The sequence below is a fragment of the Rissa tridactyla genome, chromosome 7 (assembly GCF_028500815.1).
Source record: "Rissa tridactyla isolate bRisTri1 chromosome 7, bRisTri1.patW.cur.20221130, whole genome shotgun sequence".
Taxonomy (NCBI): Eukaryota; Metazoa; Chordata; class Aves; order Charadriiformes; family Laridae; genus Rissa; species Rissa tridactyla.
Window position 1 is genome coordinate 46,484,141 of NC_071472.1, and position 27,207 is coordinate 46,511,347.

General features: G+C 42.9%; 1 protein-coding gene across 5 annotated transcripts in view; it reads right to left on the reverse strand.

The window, feature by feature from the left end:
- AUTS2 (activator of transcription and developmental regulator AUTS2) overlaps positions 1-27,207 on the reverse strand; it is a 798,248-nt gene that overhangs the window by 562,472 nt on the left and 208,569 nt on the right. For all 5 annotated transcript variants that reach the window (XM_054210341.1, XM_054210344.1, XM_054210343.1 and 2 more), the window contains exon 2: positions 20,820-21,029. In XM_054210341.1, coding sequence (XP_054066316.1) covers positions 20,820-21,029 — 210 coding nt within the window. The remainder of the gene's footprint in view (positions 1-20,819; positions 21,030-27,207) is intronic.

Consider the following 27,207-nt stretch of genomic DNA (forward strand, 5'->3'; position numbering starts at 1 on the left):
AGTGTTTCCACAGTAAGACAGGCTGCAGTGTAAGCTTATTCCTTATTAGACACCAAAGAATCCAACCAGAAGTTAAAGTCTATAGAAACCCAGGCTATGCTGGGTGCGTGTCGGGACTCTGCTTCTCATCAGTAAAGGGAAAATGAGGGAGAAAGATGTGAAACAGCTATTCTTCGGCTGCCATAGTTATAGCAGGTTTACTGGAGAGAGATGTGCCCTTTACCAACTTTATGCCATTTCTCTAAATGCGTGCAAACAAAGATACAACCATTAATACACCTCTCTTGCTACACCCCATACAACTAGTTACTCCACTAAAAGACACATCATTTTTAACCTTCAACTGTATCTGTATTTATAATGAAGATGTTATAATTAGTGATATCCACCACTCCCATCCAGGCACATTGAAATGTTTCTACACTTCTTAGACCATTAAAAAATAATCACAGCTGAATAATACATTAGTAAGGCTGATCACAGGCAAAATAGAGTTTGTCAGTTCTCCTGCTTCTAATTTGCTGTGGCATTGTCAAGGCAGGAAAACCGTAGTATTTCACCATATAGGACCCAATGAAATTGTAGTTCCACATTTCGGCTAGTCACTCGGAAAGCTCGTATTTGAGGTGGTGACAGCGGGGAGCTAGTCCTGCTTTTGTAAGCTTCAGCCACGTACACCAACACCCACAGATGACTGTGAAGATGCTGAATGTGACCACATTGCCTCTGCGAATAGGTCTGAATAGCCAAAGCTCTCAGGAGCTTCAGAGGAGGAGCAGGGGGACCCCAACCGCTTGCTGGGCTCTGCCAGCTTCCCGGGACTTCCCTCCTCCTCAATTTTTGTCATTTCCCGGCAGCGACCCCTCAGGGTGCAGAGACAGGCTGTCACTCACGTCAGACCATGCAAATCTTTCAACACAAAACCCTTCCTCCATTTCTTCCCTCTTCCACGAACAGGAAAGCAATTAAGAGTATTGACATTTACTCTTTGATTATTGACCACATGCGTTAGTGCCCCAAGGAAGAAGGGAACAAGCAACACTTTTAGAAATGTAATTTTTGGTTCTCCAAGAAAGGTTCCTACCGCTATCTCAAAAATTTTAACATATTTAGTGTTAACTAAATTCTTACTGGAAGTGGGAGAAGGATTCATCACTTGCTGTGAGCCAGTTCCAACCAAAGTCAGTCAGTGCAGAACAGGGAGAGAGGCAGCTCCACAGCTCTGCTTTTCTCTTGCAGATTTTCTATTCTCAAATAGCAATGTAAAGCGTGTTTGACTCTTAGCAAGTCACACCTTCAGCCTCTTGCCTGTCGATAAAGATTTACACTTTCAATTCCCATCCTGCAATCAGACCTGTGCGAAGGCTCTGACTGTTTTCAGATTCTCACCAACTTCAACACATGGAGTCAAACAGCTGCTCTGCACAAGCATTGCCGATAAACGCCATCACAAGGGCTGCAGTATCTTTGTCCTACTTTGGTGAAATAAAAGAATAAACTCGGGATATTGTGGAACTCTGATTCCCTGTCAACTGATCCTGTAACTGCCATTTCCTTTTTCTTTTGCTTGTTCCGGTAACAGAAGGCAGCCAGGGGAGATTAGTTAACGCGCGTCTGATCAAAACTGGGATCTGCTACTTGCAGTGTTTCTGCAATGACAATGAAAATTAAATTATATATAAAATAAAAAATAATAGTATAAAAAAAAGAGACAAACAAACCCTTCCCTAAATGGGTATACATTGCTAAAGGAAAGAGGGGAAAAAAAAGAAAAAAAACAAAACAGAAAAAAAAAGAGAAGGGGGGCAGAAGGAAAAAAGGGAAAAAAAAAGGAAGGGAAAAAAAAAGGAAGGGAAAAAAAAAGGAAGGGAAAAAAAAAGGAAGGGAAAAAAAAAGGAAGGGAAAAAAAAAGGAAGGGAAAAAAAAGGAAGGGAAAAAAAAGGAAGGGAAAAAAAAGGAAGGGAAAAAAAAGGAAGGGAAAAAAAAAGGAAGGGAAAAAAAAGGAAGGGAAAAAAAAGGAAGGGAAAAAAAAAGGAAGGGGAAAAAAAAGGAAGGGGAAAAAAAAGGAAGGGGAAAAAAAAGGAAGGGGAAAAAAAAGGAAGGGGAAAAAAAAGGAAGGGGAAAAAAAAGGAAGGGGAAAAAAAAGGAAGGGGAAAAAAAAGGAAGGGGAAAAAAAAGGAAGGGAAGGGGAAAAAAAAGGAAGGGAAGGGGAAAAAAAGGAGGGAAGGGAAAAAAAAGGAAGGGAAGGGAAGGGAAAAAAAAGGAAGGGAAGGGAAGGGAAAAAAAAGGAAGGGAAGGGAAGGGAAAAAAAAGGAAGGGAAGGGAAGGGAAAAAAAAGGAAGGGAAGGGAAGGGAAGGGAAGGGAAAAAAAAAGGAAGGGAAGGGAAGGGGAAAAAAAAGGAAGGGAAGGGAAGGGAAAAAAAAGGAAGGGAAGGGAAGGGAAAAAAAAGGAAGGGAAGGGGAAAAAAAAGGAAGGGAAGGGGGAAAAAAAAGGAAGGGAAGGGGGAAAAAAAAGGAAGGGAAGGGGGGGAAAAAAAGGAAGGGAAGGGGGGGAAAAAAAGGAAGGGAAGGGAAGGGAAAAAAAGGAAGGGAAGGGAAGGGAAAAAAAAAGGAAGAAACCAAAACACGGCCCCTCCAGGGCTGGGAGGCCGGGGTGCAGCCCGGCGGGCGAGGGGTGCCCGGCGCCGGCCCCGCACTTTGCCGCTTCGGTCCGCAGAGGGAGCCCCAGACCCGCCGAGGAGCGGCTCCGGGCGGCCCCTCCGCACGGCACGGCACGGCACGGCACGGCACCACCGCCCACCGAACACACCCCGCCTACCGGAACAGCCCCCTCCCATAGATGTATTTAAACCGCCCTGAGTTCACTGAAAGAGAAATAAACGCCACCATGCGCGATATATTGGTGTTAAAGAAGGAGCAGCAAGTGGGAAGGAGGAGCAGGTTGCATGGAAGGACGAGCAAAGCCTTCCCAAGGAAGAGTTACCAACATCTGCCCGGCATCAGTCCTGGGCGTGACTGGAGCTCCTCCGGGGGAGATATTCTACCTGCACAGGTATTTGGCAGAAGGACAAGCAGAGAGGAAAAAACGTATCCCCCCAAGTTCACGGAGCAACTGGCAGAGACGATAGTGATGTGATCAAAGCCGTGGCATTAGGGTCCCAGAGTAGACTTCTTTGGTTCAAGCATCTTTTTAAGACAAAGAATGTAAATCAATTTACCTTAATGAGATCAGACATCTAAAAATTACAATGCTCAGAAATTTGGTTAATCAACTGCGGGCAAAAATCACAGAACGCTGGGCGATGTCCATATATTCTGAGATTTTCAGTGAAGCTCAACTCAAGGGTGTAAGTTGTATTATTGACTAGGTAGGAGACGAGAGGAGTGTTTCCACTCCCTTACAAATGGGTTTTGACTACAAAAGTCCCAACAAAATGTTGCACTGGAGGTTACCTGAAGGTAGTGGAAACTGGTTGCAATTCATCGTACTTGGGGAGTTAACATCAAAGAAGGGAATTGCCCCAGCACAGTCACTAGTGGCAACGCATCCTCCTGCCTGCTCCAAAAGTCCACTGAAGCGCTGGGAAACTGCTTTGATTAGCATGAGCACGCGTCATGTTGACGTGAAAGAGCTAGCAACAATTTCTATAAGAGTTACAAAGTCTTGCATAAAAATAAAAAAAAAAAAAAAAAAGCTCTTCCAATTAAACATAAAAGGGCTCTGGATAAAAACCCCACCAACGCTATTTACCTCCTTCTGACCCCAAACCATCCCAGTTAGCACAAAACTTCAATCAGGATATAAAAAAGAGGAAAGATAGAGTCCTTAAAATTCAATACTCTAAGCACTGAAGTAATTCAAATAGATTAAAAACATGGTAAACAATCAAAATTCTGGAGCGTACTGGATGAACAGCAATGTCAGCTGGCTGACTTCCCCTGCTCCCCGCAGCAAACACAACCCTGGCCGCTGTCAGCAAAACCTTCCCCAATACTTTAACAACCACTCCTTCTTTCTTAAAAAGCCTTTCTGGATAGAAAAGGAAAAAAGTTCTTCATTTCCCCCAACAGGCTGTAGAAGTCCCAGTTCAAGGGTGAAAGGAAGGACAGGGCGCAAACTGCCTTTCCCCTCCCATCCAAGTCAAACATTTGAAATGTATTCAAAACAGCTTTTAATTACAGCTTGTACGTTGGTACCGCTAGAAAGCCTTTACGAGTTTATCTCACTTCTGTGCTCGCTCTACAGCTAAACAGTAAGTTCATGGCCACACTCCTCTGCTGGCATAAACCACCCCAGCTGCCCCGAAGCCAGCAGAGCCGCGCTCGCCAGCCACGTCACTGGCCCAGTTGCTTCCAGTCGCAGCCTCTCCCACAACCCTCCCGTGGGATGCTCCAGCCAGCGCACCCCATTGCACGGGGCTAGGTTGCGAAGGAGAGCTGTGAGAAAAATCTGTGCATCTCCATTTCTTTTTGTTTCAGGAGAACCTTTTCGTTTCGTTGTGCTTGGCTCCCAGTCACCAGTTTTATCTTGCATTTCACACTTAAGGAAACCCAGCCAGGCCTGCCAAGTACTGCAAGGTCTTCTGTCAAAACTTGGACAAGCTGAAAAGTTTTACATTCTTTTAACTGTAAACCTTAAAGCAACTCAGACTTTTATTTTACTTGCAGCTCAAGTTTGAGTGTTTCATGACATTTGGCCAACCTGGCTTGAGTTTTCCATTTGAGGTTTCATTACAAAATCCTAATTCCAGAACAGTGTAATTAATACTTTTATTAATAGTATCTGTAGTAAAAGATTATAGGACTTGGGAGAATGGCTCCAAGTGCATTTCATTGCCCAGCAGACTACATGTAGTCCAAAAAGGAGATCTGTCCTTTCATTCAACTTGCAAAAACTGTGCTAACAATAAAATGAAGGCCTGTGGAGACCCAAACACAGGGACCATTCCCAAGCTGGCTTCAGAGTTATACATATTACGCTAGCAGCCCAATGGTAGACACCAAATAATTGTAATAAACAGCAGTTTCTGTTCCCAGAAAAGAAATTACTTGCTCAGTGCGACACACAACAGTTCTGGCTGAGGGGCCCTCGGGGGTGACCTCATGCAAGCCCCACTCCAAGCAAGGCTGATTCAGCTCAGGAGCGACCGGGCTGCTATGGGGAGGTGGGAAAACATCCAAGGATGCGGATCCCACTGCCTCTGGACTGAAGGGACCTGCCTCCCTGGCAGATCTGAGAAGAGCACTTCTGAGTCCTGATCTCACCGGCTTTATGTGCTCCTCAACACACTTCTGTTGGCATTGTAACACGACGGCCAACAGGCACCACGCTGCACCGCTACGACAGGCCACAACGTTCCCATTACACGTGCCAAATTTAGAAACAGTTCTGGTGCCCATTTCCCATATTTTCTAGTCTGTCCCACAATATAATGAGCTTTAGAGTTTGAAGATTAAACACAAGCCTTTATAAACTGTGCCGCCTTCCATTACCAAGTGAGGCAATGCTTTTGAAGGAGGAATTGCCAACGCTTTGCCCATTGTGGTAAGACTGTGTCAGCCCTCTCAGCTGGATTTCAGTGGGACTAGCAGTGTGAGGAACTGCTACACATGCTTGTTCTGAAGCTCTAATGTTTTTATTAACACAAATGAGCAGAAGTTAGGTTAATAATCTGAATACACTGACAGATGTTCAGCAAATACTTGGCATTGCTGCAGCCAGAACAAGAAAGAATTAAATGTTACCTTGGAACAGCCTGCAGAACACCACAACCCGAAGCAACAAAGCTCTTGTACCAGGTTAGACAAATACATACACAGAAAAGTCAGGCTCTCTCCTAGCACAAACCCAAAAGGGACCACGATACAACACAGCATTGTGTCCAGGCCCGAGCATTTTGCAACTCACTGCAGAAAAAGGGATCGTACTTCCAGTGTAAGTAGGTACCACAGCAGCTGGGGTGGGGGGCAGGCTGCTTTTGTAACTGGGGGGAGGAAAGGGGGTGTCCACTTCTTTACATTGGAAGAAACAAATTTAAGATATCTCCTGATTTTTTTCTTGTTGAATTAACGTTCTGTTCAAGTTCAATCCAAGTGCAAATTCCGAACACACCAATGGGCTCTTGCGCCCCTCGAAATGTCATTATTCTATAAAGACACAGGATTAGCAAAAACGATAAATTTGGGGGGAACTATGACGTGAAGGCATTCTGGTCAGACAAAGGTAAGAACTATGAAAGTCTCATTCCACTGTTAATAGAAAAGCTCAGGGAAGACAGTGGGTCAGACGTTTCACCAGGGGCGGGAAACTGGGCATGGCACGGCTGGCTGATCTGGGCAGCACCGACGCTCTTACCAGTGGTTTCTGCAGAGATTTAGGAAGGTTTGGGGTACCTGTGTCGGGAAGCTTCAGCTGAATACGTTGGTTTGGGTTTCTTTCTGTGTTCACAGCATTCGCAAGTGTAAGGGAAACTGTACGAGCAAAAGCTAGTAAGTGAGCTACAATCTAGGAGGAGCCAAAGAGTAGAACAATGTACGTGGAGATCTGCAAAAGGATATTTGCAGCACTGTTAGCCCTCCCCATCTCTTTTTTAAGGGACAGAAGACCTGAAGAAGTTGAAAATTTAAAATCTTATCTAAATGAGAAACCGCGTGGTTTGTCCAGGTGATGTCTCGGATCTTGTACCACCTACCCAACTGCAGCTCCAGTGCAGTCGCAGGGCTGGGCTGACTTTCCCTTCCTGAAGAGCAGTGTAAAATCAGGGAACAAGACACAGATTTTGACTAAATGTCAATAGCCAATCTAGACCCTAAATCCCACCCGTTTTTATTAAGACTCATCCCTAAGTACTTTAAGTCAGTTTGGCATTGGCACTTGGTTAATTGTGGTGCTGAGAAGCTTTGGAAAATGAAGCCCCTATTTCCAAGAGAGTAAAGCTGCAGCAAGATAAAAGCCAAGAAAGGGCCGATGGTGAATTACTTTCTGCGGGTGTCCTGATGCCCTTGAACATGTTGGAATTACAGATACATGAGAGGTTTCTTAGGATGTCCGGTGAATACACCTCCCGCGCTGTTTATCACTGTTCCTCAGCCCTTACTAAGATGCAAGCTCAGACTCACTCAGAGGCACCGTATGTTTGTAACGCACTACAAAAAGACTGTCTCACCTTTAAAAGATTTGGTTTATACTGTTCTGATGGCTTTACACAGAAAATGGGATTTTTTCCTTCCATCATAAGGCTTTAAACGGCATAAAATCGTTTAAAAACTATAAAAACCTGTGAGGAGGGAGTGGGCAAGAAGAGAAAGGCCACAACAGTGGTGAAACAAAGCTCAGGATGACTTTGGACGTGTAACCACTTTGTGTCAATAGCATCATTTTACAAGTCAAATATTTTTCTTGAAGTGCTAATCCAATCTAAACAAGGGTTTGATTCTAAATTAAACAAACTCCACTTTTATTAGTATTAACTAAAATATGCAATGCTAATTTCAGCAGGCATGCGCTAACAAGAGCAGCTATGCAGGCTGCTGTTCTCCAAGGCAAAGGAAGGAAGGACATTAACTTAAATTTCCTTTTTCCGAGGAAAATGCACTGTATTACAAAACCCGCAGCGAGGCTTATTAAAAAAACAACACCCAACAACAAAACAAAACAAACCTCAAAACTTCCTACACATCAGTGCTTTTAAAGAGTCTTTAAAAAAAAACTTTCATTGCATCTCCACTTCTGATTCAATTTGCTGTCAAAGGTCATGAGCTAAAATATACAGTTTACGCTAAAAGCAGGAAGCGGGGCAAGTAATTGAATAAGATCAGGAAATGGAAGAATACTGCCATTTTCCTAATGGATATAGTACAAGGTTTACTCTCTCCAAATTGAATTCTAGGAGCTACTGTAGTAAGGGGTTTATTTTTCTTCAGCTTGAATTTTTGCCTACGAGGTTTAAAGAAAAATCCTCATGCAATCAAAGGGACAGAATACCACAGCAGCTTTATTTTCTAACAGACAAAGATGATCATTTCTGCAGGAAAGAGAAAACCCCCATCAACAGCGTCTTAAGCAGAACTGGCGTAGCAGGTTGCCTGTTTAATATACATGGGCTGGAAATAATTCTACTAAATCAGATCTCTGAATTATTCATGAAAAACAGATTTTCATGATTTAAATTAGAAAGATTTAAAATTACAAGCCTTGCACTGCTATTGATAGGTAAGGTCTCTTTCCCCCCAACGCGATGCTACAATCTCATACAGTTCTACTCCAGGAAACGCTTTATGATCACTCTAAAAGAGCATGCAAGATGCCGTGCCACTTACTGCGTCTGAAAACAACACACCCACTGGTGCCTACTGCAGAACAGTAACAGCACACCAGTAATAATTATATCAGGATGTATTATTATTATGAAGAAAAAAGTTTGAGAGGGTTGTTTTCAGTATTTATCGCATACTGAAGCACAGGTTCATTTAAAACATTGGAAGCACAAGCCTTAATACTGAAAATAATACCTTTCCATCACTGAAAACACTGCAATTCTTATAGGAAACATCAGACTGCAAATTTTACTTCAGATCTTTCAGAAGCATTTTCTAATGATACACCTTCCGCCCTCCCCCTCAGTGTATTGTTACTAATTTATGAATACAGCGCCACTAATAAGCTAAAGCTTTCACATAGTTTCCTGACAGGTAATCTCCGGTCATTCAACACTGCTGGTTTTTGACACCCCCCCCAGCCAGCCGTAATGGCTACGGCGCTTCGTACTAGAAATTATTAATATTCATTTATCACACAGGTACCACACCTTTCATCTGAAGATCTCCAAACACTGCACAAATTCTCTGATTAAGCCTTTATGCCTTGATTAGGGATTGGTAGACGAGTTCTTTATGATTAAACACAATTTACATACAAGATGAACACGGGGAAGTGAGGCTGGGACTTGGCAGAGACCAGAGAGCGCCCAGCCACGGCCCGAGGGCAGCGGGGGCCATCCTCCAATCCCACCCTGTCACCGCGACCAGGTGCTCTCTTGCCAGGGTTTAGGTCTTGACACTGAGTGACCGAGTCAGATCCGAGAATGTGGCAGTTTTATTCCCAGAATGCTAGAGTTTTTCTCCAAATCGTAAGAGCATTTTTTTGTTAAATCCCAAACTGAGCTGCAGCTGAAGTGTTAACGCACCAGCCCCTGAACTGGATGGAGCAAGGGCAGCTCAGGCTGGACCAGAGTCCAGAGCAGAGCAAAGGAGGAGCTGGATAACCCGCCATCCAAAGGGGGAGTCGATACTAACAGCTTTTGTGGGCTAAGGCAAATCCTATTTCTTGAATCTTTTCCTTTGGCACAAGAGGTATTGAAACTCAACTCCTTTTACAATGATGAGATCAGTCCTCAGCGCATACTTCCCCTTTATCAGCAAGAGAAGGGAAGACAACAAATATCAAATCTTGCAAATGGAGAGCGGCGTGCCACCCAAATATAGCCTTTATTTGACAACACAACACTAACTCATCAGTATCTTGTCATTTCCTTCTTCAGAACCAAAGCACAGAGCACTTGTGTGTATAATTATTTATTTTCTTAAACATATGAGCTATTTTCCTTCACCTAGCAAACCCTATTGAACAAGTTCTATAATTAACATCAAAGCAATTTGAAAGCTGCTTGACTTGCTAAAAGCCGGTAAACAAGCAGGAAGCAATAAGGTGCTTTACGAGAGAAGAACATGTGTTAGGGGGAAGGGAGACTATAAAACATTAAACAGATTGATTAGTAATTTTAACAGAATTTCCATTTTTATTAACCCTCTGCCTGCTTTGGGCACTTGGGTTTTATTTTTATTTATAAAAGTACGAGATTTTTTTGTTCAACTAGATTAGAGTAAAACCTGTTTGGAAGGAAATGGCGAACGTAGTTGGCAAAAATAAAAGAGTACTGTGGAAAATTTTCATGCACCAAATATTTGTTGCGTTATATGGTTAGGATAAAATCTACCTGCTTTATGATTAAAATATTTTTATTAAAATATTTAGACAAAGCCAACCTGAAAGCTCTTAAAGTAATAAACATCAGTTTCCAGTTCTACACGGTCTCAGCATTACTATTTTTATTAATTTAAGGACTCCTTCAGCCTTGGGAGACTGGAGGAGGGCGAACAGGGTGAGCGGGGCTTAGGCCTGACGGCATTTTGTGAGCAAACTTGGGTTTTCCTCGCTCTTGTTTCTCTGCTTCGGCAGAAAAGAGCTGCGTGAGAGGGAACGCGATTCTTCTTTCTTAAGCATGTGGGTTCCTCCGTCTGTCTGTAACTCTACTAACTGGGAAGGCAAATGTGCAGACAGCGCACGGGAACTTCGAGGTCAGTGACTGAGCTCTCTGCTGTCTGGGACTTAATGGCATATAGCTTTTTCTTTTTGTTTAATCTAAATCAACTTCTGCCTGCAAACCACTGTTTCTCCTGCTTTCTCCTCCCTCAGTTTCTTGCAGGATCTCACTAGGCTTTGTGTTGAAAGCTGAACTTCCCGCTAACATCTCTTTTACTCCAGTTTACCCCCATGCCGTCTTTTGGCAAACTTTTCCTTTACCTTAAATAGATCTTATGCCTCAGGGATGTTCACACACAGGACGGATCTAGAGAGGCTATCATCCTATGTCTATGTCTTCATTTTGTTGGGCTACAGAGAGAATATTCTTCTGGTGTCTTCCATACTAGGAGGAACTGCGATTAAACTGTAATAGCAATTCTTCCCTAATTGAAGAAAGGGGAGAAGTCAATCTTCTGGAAAACAGGTCACTACAACCATTCTCAGAGATGAGGGGTGTAAGAAAAGAGACCTCAGGAGAGCAGCTGTGGGTAAGAACCTGCTCACGCACCTTCCTGAGTACGGGGGGGGAGGGACTTTGGTATTAAGTTTAGGACTTCAAGAAAGTCCATTCACCTTAGAGTGACACATTTGAATACTCTTTCCAAAGGTTAATCCAGTACAAAAGGATAAATTTGAAACTGAGCCTACGCTATTAAAAAACGCAACATTAGAAGCATCGGGAGTATGTATTTTGTCGTAACCTGTACGGCATTGCCAATATTAGAAGCAAACTTCCAACAGCACTGGAAGTGCAAAGCCGCAGTAACTTTTGCAGTTGATCTTCTATTAATTTTTTTTTTTTTTTTCTTTTAGCAACAGTAACTTTTGCTTAAGGGCAACTCCTTCATTTTCACTCATATAACCTCACTGTATTTTAACATTGAGCAGAGAAAATTGTTCCAGGGAAAGGTCAGGACAAAAGGACGCGTTTGTTTTATCTGTTTTAGGAGTCATGGCCTTACGTAGTAATGGCCATGCTGCGTTCTTTAACTGGCAATGGAACCGATTCAAAATAGCCCTTTGAATTATTCAAGAGTACAGCAAGCTTCATATAAAAAATAAAGCCATGTCATACTTTTGCTAAGGACAAACGAGGCTTTACTAGCGAACGTAGTTCATATACTATGAAAAAGGGTTAAACTTAGGAAATGGGGAATTATATTCAAAAGTTTGTTCCATTTCAGTGGGTTTGGGCATAAAAAAATATTTAAAATGTCTTAATTTTATAGAAATGCAACATTCTGACTTGTGAAACCACGCAAGTAGAGAATGACCTCCTCAGGGCCAAGGAAGCTTATCAATAATTTTGCTGCACTTTATACGTGGGTTGTTTTTGCTGAAATCAAATTAATAGCAGAAAGTTCAGCAATTCACACACACGTTTCTTTCAGCAATGCCGTGCCACCATGGTGGGGGTGTGAAGCCTCCGGGGATGCAGGTGGCCCCCCGGGCTGGGCAGAGCTGCCCTTCCACGGCCACTGCCAGGCTAAATCCAGGGAAGACTCAAACCCTCCGCATCGGCACCACAGAGCACTGCAAACTGTGAAAGCAACCATGTGAGCTCAGTACCTGCGTTTCACGCTGCTTTAGCATACCAGGCTGCCGTACCTCTGCCACCCATGCTGCCGTGTACTCTCCCCTTCTAATAAATCTCAGCCAAAAATGCACCTGCTCGGAGCAAGGGGAATCCCACCTCCCTCCTCTCCTGAGGGGCTGCAAGCAGTCAGCTACAGAAGCAGGAGTACTGCCCTTAGTTTATATAGAGAAAGGAAAAGATCCCACTTACTGAATTCAAGGAATTGCCTCTTTTTCCCCTCCTGTCGTCTTGCCCTTGGAAAGGCCAAACTAGGGAGCCTTTCACACTCCTTGGGGTAAGGGAACGGTTCCTCTAAGTGTTGTTCAGTGACACTTCAAAAGTGTCCCCACACACTTTTCAAGCACACAGCTTAGGTCCATGCCCCTGAATCCTTGGAGTTACGGCACTCAGGAGCTGGACCTCAGGTTACAAAAGCCTAACTAAGAGTCTAAGCGTCACACAGGAGGCCCCTCAGGCGGCTCTCCTGCGCCCGGGGCTCTTCCCACCCTGCAGCGCTGGCAGCGGGGTGTCACAGCCTCCCCATGCCAGCCCCCCCGGGTGGCAGAGCGGGAACCCCACCAGCACACGGGCGTCTGCTCCTTGCACGCCTGCCGACCCCCCCTGCGCCAGAAAGATGCTGCACACCCACAAGCGCGCTGTCAGATGCTACAGCCACATTTAAATACATCGCTCTTACGCCTCCTCCCTTTCTGAACACAGAGTGTTTGGGGGAAAAAAGGAGAATTAAGTAACATAGCTTCAACACTTCAATTTTTTCACAGCAAATGCAAGGATGAACCTCTATGCTTCCAGTTAATGGACAGGCAAGCCTATAGGTCAGAAGTCTTGGCTTAGATTTAAGCTATTTGTAGAATACAAATAATTATTTGAAAAAGCGCTAGAAGATTTCTTTTTTTTTTTAAGTCCAATATGGTCACTTTATTATACTGTCTTATATCACTTAAGATAGAGCTTAATTTATCTTCAACTAGCCTCCGCTGAAATTAATTTTTTGCTTAATTCCTTATTGATAACATGCTTAGGAACTTTTAAGACAGCAATGGATTGCATCGCACATTTAAAATATCGCTCACTTCCCAATACAGCATCTTTAATAATCATTTAAGTTTTCAATTAAAGTAGGGTGCCAACATTAAAAGAAAAAAGATAATCCTGGGAGACAATAACTGCTCCATGCACAGTAAATTTTTTTTTACTATTTTCTCAAGATATCTACTCGATTAACATAATTAGGTTAACCCAAAAGCCACTGTTTCTAATCTTTTCTCAGCTGGGAATTTGCTGGGAGTTTGTGTTACACTGGATGGAGCGGGTGAGCGGTGCACACCGCGGCACTTTCTCCTCAGCAGCCTTACCTGGTCTGGTGACAGGGTGGTGACATCTCTCTGGCAACTCCATTTCACAGCTGCATAGACTGGAGCCAGAAGATGAAGCGAGATGTAGCAGGGCAGACCGCAAAGCAGTGGCAAAATTTGCATTAGAAATAAAAACATGCCAACATTGCTCATTTTCTTACAAGCCTGATCACCCGCAACACCACAGCAATGGGAGGTGAATGCAGAGGAGGCAGAGGAAGGGTTCCTGTTCCTCTGAACACACATCCCAGGTGCAATGAGCTCACACCATCGGCTTCAGAGGAACTGGGAGATATTAATATCCCACCATTTATTCCTGTTTCTAGGTATGACCTAAGTTCTTCCACGTTCTGCCTTGGCCGTACAAGCTCTACCAGCTAGAAGTAACACCATCACGATAATTACACCGGTCACCATATCAGGTATGAACGCCCATGTTTGAGCCCTGGTTAAGGCACCGGTTACACTGCGAAGCCGCCAGTATTTTAGCCAGAGTGGGCAAACACCAGACGGTAACCACATTTTAAGCTTATATTCTTCGGAGTCTATGAAGGGGGAATCTCTGCGCCTACACTGGAGCCTGAAGACACAAGCTGCTAACGCCCGTTAGCTCTCACAGAGGGCTCTGAGCTGCGTGTTTAACGCAGGAGCATATGCAGAGTATTAAAATAGTAGTATATTATTAAACAGTTATCAAGGTACTGAGTCTAGCATACAGGCATTTTCTACTTCAGCTTCAGCAAACACTACCTGGTTAGAGTTTCCCTTACCTATGAGCACAAACACTCATTCTCAGGAGAGGGGCATGGCAAAAACAAGGCCCTTTTCTTCCATTTTCATCAGCCCTGCGAGCGAATCTCTCCATGGCGAAGCCATTTTGAGTCTTTGGGATTTCCCAACATGTATTTTTAACCTATCTAGCAGGGATAACATCCTTAGTAATCAATTTGACTCATGATTACTATTTCAAGCACAGGCTCATCATACCCAGACAAAAAAAAAGCGCACTTTACATGGCAATATATACAGAACAATAACATTGCCAGATGGTATAGTACTGAACAGAATTAATTTCACACATGATGTTTTCAAGGTGTTAAAATATGTCACAGCTTCTGCTAATAAAACATCTTCCTCTTCCCTCCTCCTTTTAAGAAAACACTACATTCCCATCAGCCCGTATTTTACATTATATGTGTTTTCAATTCTGATAAGGGCAGCTGATTGCTTGCAAACCTAATTACAGTCAAATGAAAGTCTTTCAGAGCCATCATTAGCAATTAGGACCCGCTGAATTTGCAGCGTATCATTTAGAGAGGTATAATTCAATAGCTTATTGAAAAATTGCAGGTGAAACTGGTGATTATAAGGGGGGGAACTGCCTGTGACACGTCACTGCAGGCAAATCTTCGGGAAAGTGGCAGCTTCTACGAGCGGCTGATCAATGAATGCAGGTGTTTGCTTCGGCGCGCACAGCTCCTTGCCTGGCTGGGACGCGTTAGCTGCAGCCTCTCGTCGCCCTCGGGTTTGTGAATGGCTCTGCGTTTCACATTCTGTGCTGGGTTTTGTGTTGTGTTTGCAAGGAATCCAAAGGGCCTATTCAGGAACTTCATTAAACCTGGGGGGGATGTGCAGTGCAGAACAACAGGCACACGAAGCAACACATCATTTTTCAGTCCTTTCTACAGAGAACAACAATCTTTTCTGTGCCCATTGAGCTCAATTATATATTATCAGGGCCCAGAAGTTGTTTGGATGCTTTCGAGCAGCTGGGTGCCTTCACAGATGACGCACTGGATATGGTGACTGCGGGTTAAGTGCAGCTGGAGATTTCCGTGGCCTCTGATCAGAAGCAAACAGCAGTTGAGAATCACAAAACGCTTGTAATTCAAGCACTGTTTGTCACCAACGGCGGCTTCTGAGAGGGAAACGAGAGGGGGCAACTGAATAGCAGCCCAGCTTTTAGACACGCGTTCTCTCACACGTACAGAAATCCCCACGCTGTGCATGTGTGCAAAATAAAGCATGGTTCCCTTTCAAGGATGAAATTACCGACCGGCCAGCACGAAGCACTCAACATTTCAACAGCACAATAGTAGACTAGATAAGACTGAGCTGGACATTAGCAGACACAGATGATTTTAATTCACACAACAAGCCCCCTCTTCGGGCATATCCCTTCATACACACACCCTCGTGTAATATTTACCCTCTGAAAACCCACGATGCTCAGCCTGGACCTTCACCTCTTCCATCTTACAAAGGCTTCTCAAAAGCCCGGATCTACCCACCTCCCTTTACCACACAAGTATCTTCTTCCGCTATATTATTCCATCCACTCATGCTGCGATGTAACCTCCAAGCAGTTACCTGTATATGGCCCTTTCTATATTTCAGTGCCGTAATTTGATTTTTTTCATCATTTCACAGTTTAATTTTCAAATTAAATGTTGTTAATAAGGTGAACTGACAAAGAAATCCAAACAAACAATGCCCTTGGATGACAGGATACCAAGATGGAGCAGACACAGCATTAAACCAGTGTCCCCTGCAAACAAGGTTTCATTAAACCAGTGCCCCCTGCAAAGTCCTGTTGCTTTCAACATTTGCTTGGGGGCACTGGTTGACTTCAACCTCTGGGCAACACATACACATAATCAAACCACGCCGTGTAGGTGGCAACAGCAAACCTAGACATTTCAAAGTGGTTGTGCTAGCATTTTGAAATAAAAAAAACCCTAAATAAAATAAAACCTCTCTCTTCACAAACAGCATGGAGAGAAACATTATCTCGATTCCACGACCGCATGGCAGTACCGCTGCTGACCCGAGGCCTGGTGGGTACCACTCCTAAGGCACACAGGTTTGTGCCACGCTCTACCAGTCGGTAGCAATGTTTCCTTTAACTTCAGTCGCAGAGAGCCAGACCCCCAGCAGTGCAAATCCAGCCCCAACGCAGCCAGCGCAGCTGCAAACCCCTCCATTGCCTCGCCTGGGCTATTTTCACTGCCCAGGTTCCTTCCTGATCTTCAGCAGTTTTACAGGCACTGAAATCCGCTGGCTGCCAGTAAAGTAATCCCAAATCCCAGCAGCTACGTAAAAGGAGATTCAAGCCTTTATCACTCATTATGGGTGCGTGCAGGCTGTATGCAGTATTTCCAAGGGGTCTGACCTCACGCTGCACAAATATAGATGCTTTTTTTTTTTTCCTTTGGTGCTGCACAGATCTACAAGTTGGGAGTCAAAGAAATTAAGCAGTTCTCTGTGGTTGTGTATAATGCTTGTAGCTGCTATTGCACTCCCAAAGCCCACCCACAATTTCATTTTCAATTAACAGCTCTTAGAAAAGCAGTAATGAAAGCAGTTGCTAAAGAGCACTCAGATGTCATTGAGAGACTGCAAACCCAAACTGTAAATAGCACATTGTAAATCGCTTGTCACCACAGTCAGCTCTCACTGGAATCACACTGCCGGTGACAATCAAACCCATCTGCTCAGCTCCCCGACCAATGTCACCACAAACCATGCAGCGAACACCCACCTCCCGCTCCACTCTCGTTACCTGTCATGTATAGGCTTGTCTAAGAGCGTGCAAAAGCCATTCCTGACTGTAAGCGTGATTAAATGCAGCTCACACAACAGTTATTTCACCCTCCGCACCAGAAGTTTGCTGCCCTGAAGCACCTCTGCACCAGAGGACAAACGTGCTGTAACTAAATCTGCAACACAATTAACGACGTGATGTTCGCAAGCGACAATGACAGGGGATGACAGCGGCCATCCAGATCAGCCATCAAAAGCCTTAGCAGTCTCAAATTTAAGGTGTATAGTTTCAGGGCGAGACTGCCAAGGGGATCGTGGACTTAATTCCGAGTAGGAAAAGCTTCAATACTTCCCTCCCTCCCCTTTAATTGATTCATGTAATGGACTACGAGGTTAAAGCTAATAGTTTATAATGCTTGTAGCTGATGACTGCCAGAGTCCGCGGTGTATCTTTTTTTGCTGTTCATCCCATTTTTATCTCATGAAAATTTACCTTCTAATTCATCTCTCCGTCATGGGTTTTCTTCCCTTTATTCATTATCTGCCCCATCTTTATTCCCAGTTTGTCTCCTTCCCTGCACTCACGCGATATCTGGGATTGGGATTTGATATTCTGCAAGCGTCTTTGGAACCAGCGGGTTAAGGTAGAGCCCAGCCGCAGCTGGCTCTCGTACGTACGTAAGCCAGCTAACATACCACTTGCCCAGCACACAGATTGCTGTTTTAGAAGCATATGCCAGAGACAATTCTTTTCTGCAAGAAGGCGTATGAATCTCCCAACAGATAAAGAAAACAATGAAGGAAATGGTAGAGGTAGCAAAAGTCAATGTCTTCTGCTCATTCCAAAACACACACCCACCGAAAAAAGAGGAATGATCCTTCCCTCTCACTATCAAAACACTGTCAACGCTCCTTCTGCAATGAAAACTCATTGTTCCCTAGTATGCCCCACTCTGCTCAAGCCTTGAGGAATAAAAACTCATTGAAAAATATTTTAAAAATTTTGCCACCCTTTTACTAGTTTAAAGCGTTCACAATCCAAATGATTTTTATGGAAAACACATAAAAACACGCCATCACCAATTAACGTAAAGGAAATTAAATTTAAAACACTGGAGAAATATCCTGATGAGTCTTATGTTTGCTTAATGCCAACTAAAATTTCCTTGAGGCATTTAATAAGTACATTTGTAAAAGCTCACAAAGCAGAGTTCAAAAGTCTTCTCACTAGTAAAATATGAGCCTTAATTAACCTACAGTTTCACATTTTCTGGATTTCAATAAACCTGTAGGCATTTAAGCATAGCTGGATAAATACCTGCATGAATACTGCAAGGATTTCCTCTGAAAACTAATTAGCAGTCCTTCCAATAGCTGACTTCAACTAAATCTGTTTGACAAGGGAGCTTCATACCGTAAATCCTGCATGTGAGAGTTACTTCCAGCAGACACAGGTTTCACAGAAAGGCACATCAGACAGGCCTGTTAACTACTGGTGAAACAACGAACAAGATCTCCAGGTATAAAACATTTCCCAAGAGGGGCAGACTGCAGCCAAGGTCTTGGGCCAGCACGGGAACGCAAGTGACAGCATCGAGATTGCATCCTGCCGTCCCGTTATAATATTCCCATGTGACAATTCAGGACTCCTCCAGGGACAAGACAGACTCTTTATGTATAAAATATATAGCCCTAATATGGTAAGTACACCACATATATATCCAGAAGCATACTGAACTTTAATTGGTTTTGGACCCTCCTGCTTCATCAAGCACAAAACACAGCAGCCCCAGTTCTTGGCTTGTTGTCATCTGAGAAGGCTGACAAGCAACTTTACTTCCCATCGAGAGCCCAGGAATTCAGTGCGATGGAGCTGGGTGAGGAAACAAACCCAAAGGGTGCAGCCAAGAGTCACTCTAAGAGGAACAGTGTTACATGATCGGCGAAAACCAGCCTCAGAACTTATCATTTTCCTCCTTTTTTGGAGGTCTTCACCATTTGTCTTGAAAGAAAACAGAAAATGCTTACTAGAAACGCTATATATAAAGGTTGTGGGCATGTCTTTTCAAATAAGCTTTATAGTCTTTTCCATGACATCTTTTTTCCACGTCTAAGTGCCAAAGCCACTTGGATATGTCAGCACCTAAACTGTTCATGAGACTAAAATGTTCTTATCTAAGGAGCTATACCCCTACCAAATGTATTAAATTTATATTGAGCAAGATATTTTATTTCCTCTCAGCCTTATCCCTCAGGAATTAAGCAGAGTACTCAGATTTATCAGCTAAAAGGAAAACCATTTTCCATGACATTTGTCAACCCAATACCTTCCAAGGCAGTGTATATTTATTCCTAAAAACATAACCTCACAAATAACCTCCATCAGCAGCGAGGCCGATTCCTTCACAGCTTAAGCAGTGGGCAGAAAGGTTTCACCTGACGGTAGGCTATGCCAGGGGAATCAAATAGTGCAGAAAGTCAGCTTTTACGAAGGCCGGTTTGTGCTGCACAAAGCAGCTACATTTAGCATTTGACATACTAAAAGGGAACAGAGCGAAGACCACGGAGGTGAACACAGAAAACAGCCAAGGAAACACAGCAGCCTTCAACATCTACTTATAAGCATTGCATCAACTATCCTGAAGAGTTTCCCCTTCAAAATACAAGGTGAAATTAAATTAGAAGAAACACCTTTAATCGGTGAAGTAGCGCGGAATAGGCATTTTACAATTTGCTTGCTTTGCTGAAGCACTGTATAATCTCTTATTTTATTTCTATATACAGTGTAGGCTTAAAAATAATCACGAAAACATACCAGCTTCTGCAACTCTGAATATCCAAAATGAATACAAGTCAATGTACTTGTCATCCTCAATGTTCCTTCCATTTCCCTGAGCTCACAAAACAAGAAGCAGTGAATTCTCACCATTTTCTAAAAGTTTCTCAGCAAAGCAATGTTTGGTTTACACCAAACAAAGATGAAGACTCATTCAATGAATATCAATCATCCCCATTAGACATATATGTTTTGGTTAAAGAGTCATTAATACCACTCAAATTTAGGTCAAAACTAACCTTTTACTGTTACATTAGATTTCAGTTTTGCAGACAATGAGCCAAATGACCACACGGGTGCACGCTGTTACTTAAAATGCCCAGATTTAATTTAGTCTTTTATATATATCAAACACACAAGGGATATTCAAAAAAAGCAAAACATGGCTCTTTTTTCTGCATCCTGCTCACCAGAGAAATCACAATTGCCACGCTTTCTTCTTTTTTAAAAATAAGAAACACAACACTGCACAGTCCTGAATCAGAGTCCAGGATTTCCATCCTCAAGCCCTGGCTGCTCTCTGCTCACTTTGGTCACACGTGCGCCACAGCTACCGCAGTAAGGGAACACCGGTGTCGGGAAGGCAGGAAGTTTTTGCTTAGGGGGAGGTGATTAGTTACCCAAAAGAGCACACCCCAGTACCACTGACATCCTACAAATGAGCTCCTTGCACCTAATCAGTCTCAGAGCTTTGTCTTGATTAACAGCTGCCCCTCTTGCAATTACCTCACCTTGCCCTTGATGTTCAAGGGGGTATTATGCTTCTGTGTACAAAGTCTAAAGACAAGAAGGCATATTTATAGCACAAAGTTAGCCTAACGATGTAATAGAGAGACCGCATTTATTTGCCCTGACAGTCTCACAGCCAGCCTCTGGAATGCTCTTCCAACCTCTGCACATTTATTAACCAACTTGGCTCTAGCATCAATACGCTGCTTGCTTTCCCACTCAATTCATCTAATCTAGTACCAGGACATGGTACCACGCGGCACCCAAGAGCCCAAGAATAAAATGACTACAAAGAGGTTAAAACAACTGATCCCACCAAATGAGAAATCGGCTTCTACATACCATGTGCCAACAGGCAAAGCCCTCCCTCCCCGCAACAGGTAACTCGTCTCCCACCTGTCTGAGGCCCTTCGGTATTTTCTTCCTTTTCCCAAGGTGCTGACAAAGATTACGATCATTTTCTCTGTCGGAGCTGTACTGGTGGTGGTGAAGTCTGTTCTTTTTCGGAAGATAGGACAGCCCATTGGTAAGTGCTTCCCGTTTCTTCTTGGCTAGAGGATTCTGTCGCTTCTCCACACGTTCCTGAGGTTTCAGAGCTACGTCCTTCTGCAGAGGGAGGGAGTGGGGGAAGGAAGAGAAGAAAAACACAACGGTTAAGATACAGCTCTGATTTGGTTGACCTCCTTAAACAGCAATTCTAGGTGAACAGCAAAGCATTCTTGAGGCTATGCCACAGTCGCCAGGAAAGGAGAAAGCAGTCTTCAGGGGTGTCCACTTCATCAAAAGGTAGGCAAATGCAAAATAAAATCTGTTAAGTTGAAGTGAATGTACAGAAGCTGACACATACTCCTTTAGATTTCATACCATTAACGTCATAATTCTTAAACCCACCTCATATATCAAGTAAGCATCCATTTAGAAGACAGATATGTTTATAAAGTTTAAATTAACAACTGTCTTTGATTTAAACAAGGCTTGGCTTTTCGCATTTATGTTATTTTTTCTATGCGACAGGACAAGGCAAGAGCTGACCTAAATCCAATTAAAGTAAATGAATCTCAATTGACTTCGGTGGACGTTTCCTTCAGGCCTGATCTAAGCAGAAGATTTCCAAATCTCAAGGGGGTGGGGAAAGAGCAAAAAAAAAAAACCCCAAACCCCCAGTTCGTATTTGAAAACTTTGTTACTGACCCTTCTTTAAACCCCAGAATCAATGTCTGTCCATAAAAAACACTGAAGTCTTGTAACATAAACAGGAGTTTTGTCGCTTAGCCTACAGCTACTGTATTTTCTGACTAATAACCTGCAACACACAGAATTCGTACTTTTGTTTCAAATAAATGTTACTTGAAAAATATTTTCTCCAATAACACAAAATTAAAGGCAGAGGAAGAGGAGGTTAGAGGGTCACTGGGAGAGAAGAATTAGAAGCTATTGGAAAGGTGTAAATTACAATGCATATTGTGCATCTAATAAATACAATTTGCTAAGTCAGATCTACTCCAGTAAGTCCATACGTAGGAGTACAGTATTTCCATATAAGTGGCATATTACTTAAATAGTGTAATACTTTAAGCATACTCTACTAGCATGCCTGGCTGTTTTAACCAAAAGCTCTCCGTACCCTACCATCAAGTACTGCGTGATCTTGTAAGCCTTCGTGCTTCTGTTTATTGCCACTTAATATTATAACTGGCAGCAGGAAAGAAATGGGGCTCTTGGTCCCTGTGTCACAAAAAGATTCAGGTTCAGGAGAATATAATTCAAATTATGCCACCTTTTAATGCAAAAAAGCCATGCCTAAAGGCAAAAATCAGTTTGGCTTTAATTAAAGAATGCTCCCTAAATGCCTATCTAAAACACAAGAGCTTCACAAAATTCATAACTAAAACCAATGAGAACATTAATTAAATTGAAGTCAATCAACGTTCAAATTTGATATTTGGTAAAAAGAATAATTTTACAAGCGTTAAAGAAGGGAGTGTGGAACAAAAGCTGCAAGACACTTTTTCTACCTTTTCTTCACCTAAGACACCACGGGAAATATCTTGAGCTTTTCTTCCCATAGTGTTAACTCATACCAGAAAAGTTAGGAGCTTTATCCAAGCTCATGAAAAAAATCCCTAGCACCCTTAGTTATAAAGCAGGATCAGTATTTTAAGAAGGTCATGCCTCTCTGGTTCTTCCAGCTATTAAAAATGAGTCAGTCGTAGCACCCATCATCCTACCATGCTTTGAGATCTCCTTGTGAAAATTGCATACACAAGTGGAGAGATCCTACGGAGCAAGCCCAAGGGAAAATAAAGCAAGAAGAATGACTCTTCTGAGCGCACCTTCCACCTCCTTTCCCAGGAAGGTTTTAGATTTAGATATATGTCACAAATGCACGATGGCAATTCTCAGGTGCCATATATTAAGGTTACTATTTCACCAATTCTCATCATCAATAACTTCATAAAATATCAACTACAAACACACGTTGACCTCCTGGAGAGCAAACGCAGAGCACCTTGCACAGCGATTCCCGCTTTCAGCCCTCTTTGGCTACACTTCCTGAATTAAACTGGATAACCAAGGAATCCTGCCATTCCCACAGAGCAACTTCAGCACAGCAGAAAAGCACCAGAATTACAACTTGTTCAATGCACTCTATTGAAACAATGAGATATTTTATCATAGAACAGATTTATGCCTTAAGATAAGTATCATCACGCTGCTAATGATAAACATAAATCTTTATTTTTTCAGATGCATATCAAAAACGTCAGCGCTTTATGAATAGCACATTATACCAGCACAGGACTTCCGTTAAAACACAGAGCTCGTATTTGTAGACAGAAATGCTATTAAGATTCAGTCTAAATGTGAAAGGTTGAAGGAGTGAAGAAAGGGAAACTTTCTGGAAAAAGAAATATTCTCCTAATGACTAAATAGCTTTTGTGAGATTTCTATTTTTCTTTTTTTTTTTTTCCCCAGCTAGGGATCTAAATGAAACAGTGGCAGGCTTCCAGACACTTATAAAATGTCTAATGGGGCTAGCACTGCCATCAAGACATTACGAGCTCCCATTAACTTTTAAGGAGGGTGTAAGACGGGTCGAATTTTGCAGATCGCTATGGGCATATCTGGGAAACCTCCTCAGTAAGAAGCCCATGTTCTAGCCAGTTGCATAAAGTTTCCTGAGTTGTCAAGATACCCCTAAAGCAAAGTTTAGCTCACGCCAGAATTGGAATGAAAGAATCTGTGTATACACCTATAGGAAAGATGAGCTGCAGCTTCACAAAGCCTCCTGCAAACTCTAGGAAAATGTGTCTTCCAAGACAGAAGGAACGATTTGCAAAAAAATCTCCAACAGGTGCCTCTTCTGCTCACAACCAAAGAGAGGAAAGGGAGCTCCATGTTCTGAAAATTGTGAAAGTGGGTGGGTGGGCTTACTGTGAAATTTAGACATAAAGACTGGTGTTTAGACAACCACGTTCCCCCAGAACAGCTGCCTGCTTTTCACCAGCTGACATCACTGCAGAGAAAATTACAGAGTGCTGTGGGTCAAACCCTGTATTATTGAATTGTACGGTAGAACCTCTCATTGCTTTCAACAGATACACGGTTTGGCCTTAAAATATATATGTATATAGAAATACATACTAAATTCTTCGTCTGCAGACTGGACTGCAACAGGACATGTTAAAAGAATAAAAGCTTAGACACAAATGGACAGGATACATTAAAACTAGCTTGACTAGAGATCACCGGGGGGCCGATCCTCGTGTTCGAGGGTGCAAACTGCCCGGGATTGCTGTGGACACGCCGTCGGTAGAGCAGCGCACACGAGGCCGTGCAGGACGTGCACGGATCCTGCCCTCTCAGAAGCTGCTGGGTTCAGCGGAGGCGGCGCTTGGCTGGGAACTGTGGCCCTGCATAAATCACTGCCCCACTTTCTGCCCTTTCTCCCTCATCCAATTTTTATCTTTCTGTTGTTTAGATAGGACAATAGCTGTACCACGCCGTGTGCTAGTACATTAGCCAGCACAATCTTAATTACAGACTTCAGGCATCATCATGATTAGAGTAATAAGCTGTAATTACTCTAAGGTGACAGGACTGCACAGACCTTATCTACATAGATAAGGAGATGTAGTAATATTTCATGTCGAGACGTATTTTTCAGCAACTACCCGTGGAGTCAATTCAAACCAAGTAGCAGATCCTGTGAACAACACATTCAGACTCTAATGGAGGTTTTTCTCCTCTCCTGCCAGCATACAAGCCCACACATTATTAAATAAATCCTACAAACATATTAGGCACAGTTTAAAACCATCTTATTCAGAGGTATCTTTCATCAGTAAAGTGCCTTAAGTGTATCAGGAAGGTGACTTAAATGTATAAATATGTAATTACATGCAATTCAATACAAAAGTGCATTAATATTTATGAGTGTACTGTATAATCTAAAAAAATTTCCATTTGTTTTATTTCTATTGGGCACATTAATCAACCTGATACCACTGTACGTGCCATAGCGGAGAAGAGCCGCCCATGCTGAACAGCCTCCCGCCGCGACGTCAGCGAGCAGGAGGGCTGCTGAAACCCGATGGGGTGGCACTGCAATCATCTCGGCGCCAATTAATATTAACAATTTCAATCCAAGCCCTGCTTTTGGCGAGGGGAGGAGAGGCAGCCCCCATGGGTACATGGGATAATTTCTGGAGGTAGGAGGCCTGAAGGACACACTGCATTCTCATCAAGTGTTAAGCTTTCAGGGAGCTATGCCTGATTTATTTCTGGAGAGTCCATCTTCTTGCTATGTAAATGACAGCTCATAATTATAAATCAGAAGCTCGGGGGCAGCCGAGCACACCGCTTTGCGGGGTACACACTTCACCCCCATGAATCCCACCCAAGAGCCCGTCCGTGGCTGCTGCCCTTTCCTCCGGCCTCCTTCCCTCTGACCATGACTTAAAATTACACGTAAACAACAGGAATTCTGTTCCGACCCTTATTAGAGGATTTTGCTATGGGAACACTTGATGAAAAGCAAGGCTGTAAATGCACTGTGTAGCAAACGCACTGCAGGCACTTATCAGGATGAAAATTTCAGGCGCTGCTCAGGGATTTCAAGCCTTGATCTTTCCAAATTGTCCCTGTGGATTATCATGGTGATTCCAGTGTTTCAAGAAGTTACTTTCTCAGTTCGCACTGAACGTGACCCCAGCAAAGTGGAACTTTTGAAAACTTATTATTAAAACCAGAAATAGATTACACTGCAGGGCTAGTAAAACCAAATAATCACTGCATCAATGTACAACCATATTCCAGTTATTTGCTCCTCAGGTTCCTGCTAAAGTCCACAACAGCTTTATATCACAGTCCGACAATTTATCCTTCACTGCAACAATAAAATTAAGTATAAACAAATACAACACTTTTAAAAACCCCAAATTATTAAACAGTCATGAGATGTCAATGTAATGCCGCACTTAAAACGCAAATAGTTAGAAAAGCAAGCTTGAATCTATTTTGTCCACTATTCAGACATCCAAGCATCCTTGCTAACAGAATTGTAAGAAAGGTACTTCTGGAGCCTTCCATCTATTTTCAAGGTACAAGCCATTCACATTTGATCAGGAACGCTAGTGCAGAAGGAAGAAGCCAATTAAGGGGAAAAACAACCCCAAACCATTTTGACTAGCTAGAAAAGTTGATCTGAAATTCTTTCCAAGTTACAGACATGACCATAACGCGGACTCAAAAAACAACGCAAACAGAAAAACCGCAAACAGAAACACTGACAAAACCACCACCTCCATATTGGCTGAGAAAATTTGTTACGAAAGTTTAGCTTGGAAGAAATTAGGATGCCTAGAGAAATACTGCAGCTTCGTTAGCAGCACGCAGCGGGTATCGTTAGCTGGGAATCCAGTAGAGCAACACGTACAGACAGCTGCACAAACTGAACCAAAACCTTCTCAAAATCAGGAAACAACGTCAGGCTGAGGGTACCAAATTTGCCATCACATCTTGACAGTCTTTATCAACTCATACTGTGTTTTCTTGTTACATTTGGGAAGAATTCATAGCTGATGGATGAAAATGCCCCAAGACTTTAATATCTCTCACGCGCATTTCGTAATTTTAGTTCTGGCAGAAACAGCAAGATGTAAAAGTCTGAAAGCAATGCACTGACTCGTCCCTGCAATCTTTCAATATCAGAAAATAAAACCAAGATGTTTATAGCAGTCATTCATTTCCCTCCAGATAGGATAGTTAAATGCACTGTGTATTCTTCTGAATGCACCGTTAGTTCCTCAAAAGCATTTATCTAGGGGAAGAAATTGCAAACAGTCTTAAAACAAGACCAGGGAGAAAGGAAGGCAGGTGTAAAGTGCAATGCAAAAGAGAAAAGGATTCTCAAATGGTGGAAATTATGGTATTTTAGGACACAAGGAACTGGTGAAGCCAGCCAAGATGTCGACTGTATTGGGTGCAGCAGCCCATCCACTAATCCCAGCAATTTCTTCTAGTCGCAAGACCTCTGCAGAAAGGTTTAATCTTATTTTGTTTGCTTTGTTTTCATAAAATTACAAACCATTGCCTCCTGCATCTCTCTGGAATCTGAAAACAAAGTGGTTCAGCGTTGTGCAAAAGAGGTTGTGCAACAGACTGAAGATGAAACGCTGTACCAGGCTGCAGGACGCTACGTGGTGATTACAGATGAAGGCGAAACAATGGAAAAGCAAGTTGCTGTCTGCTTGAGATATGTTTTATAAAAGCGCTTCTGTAG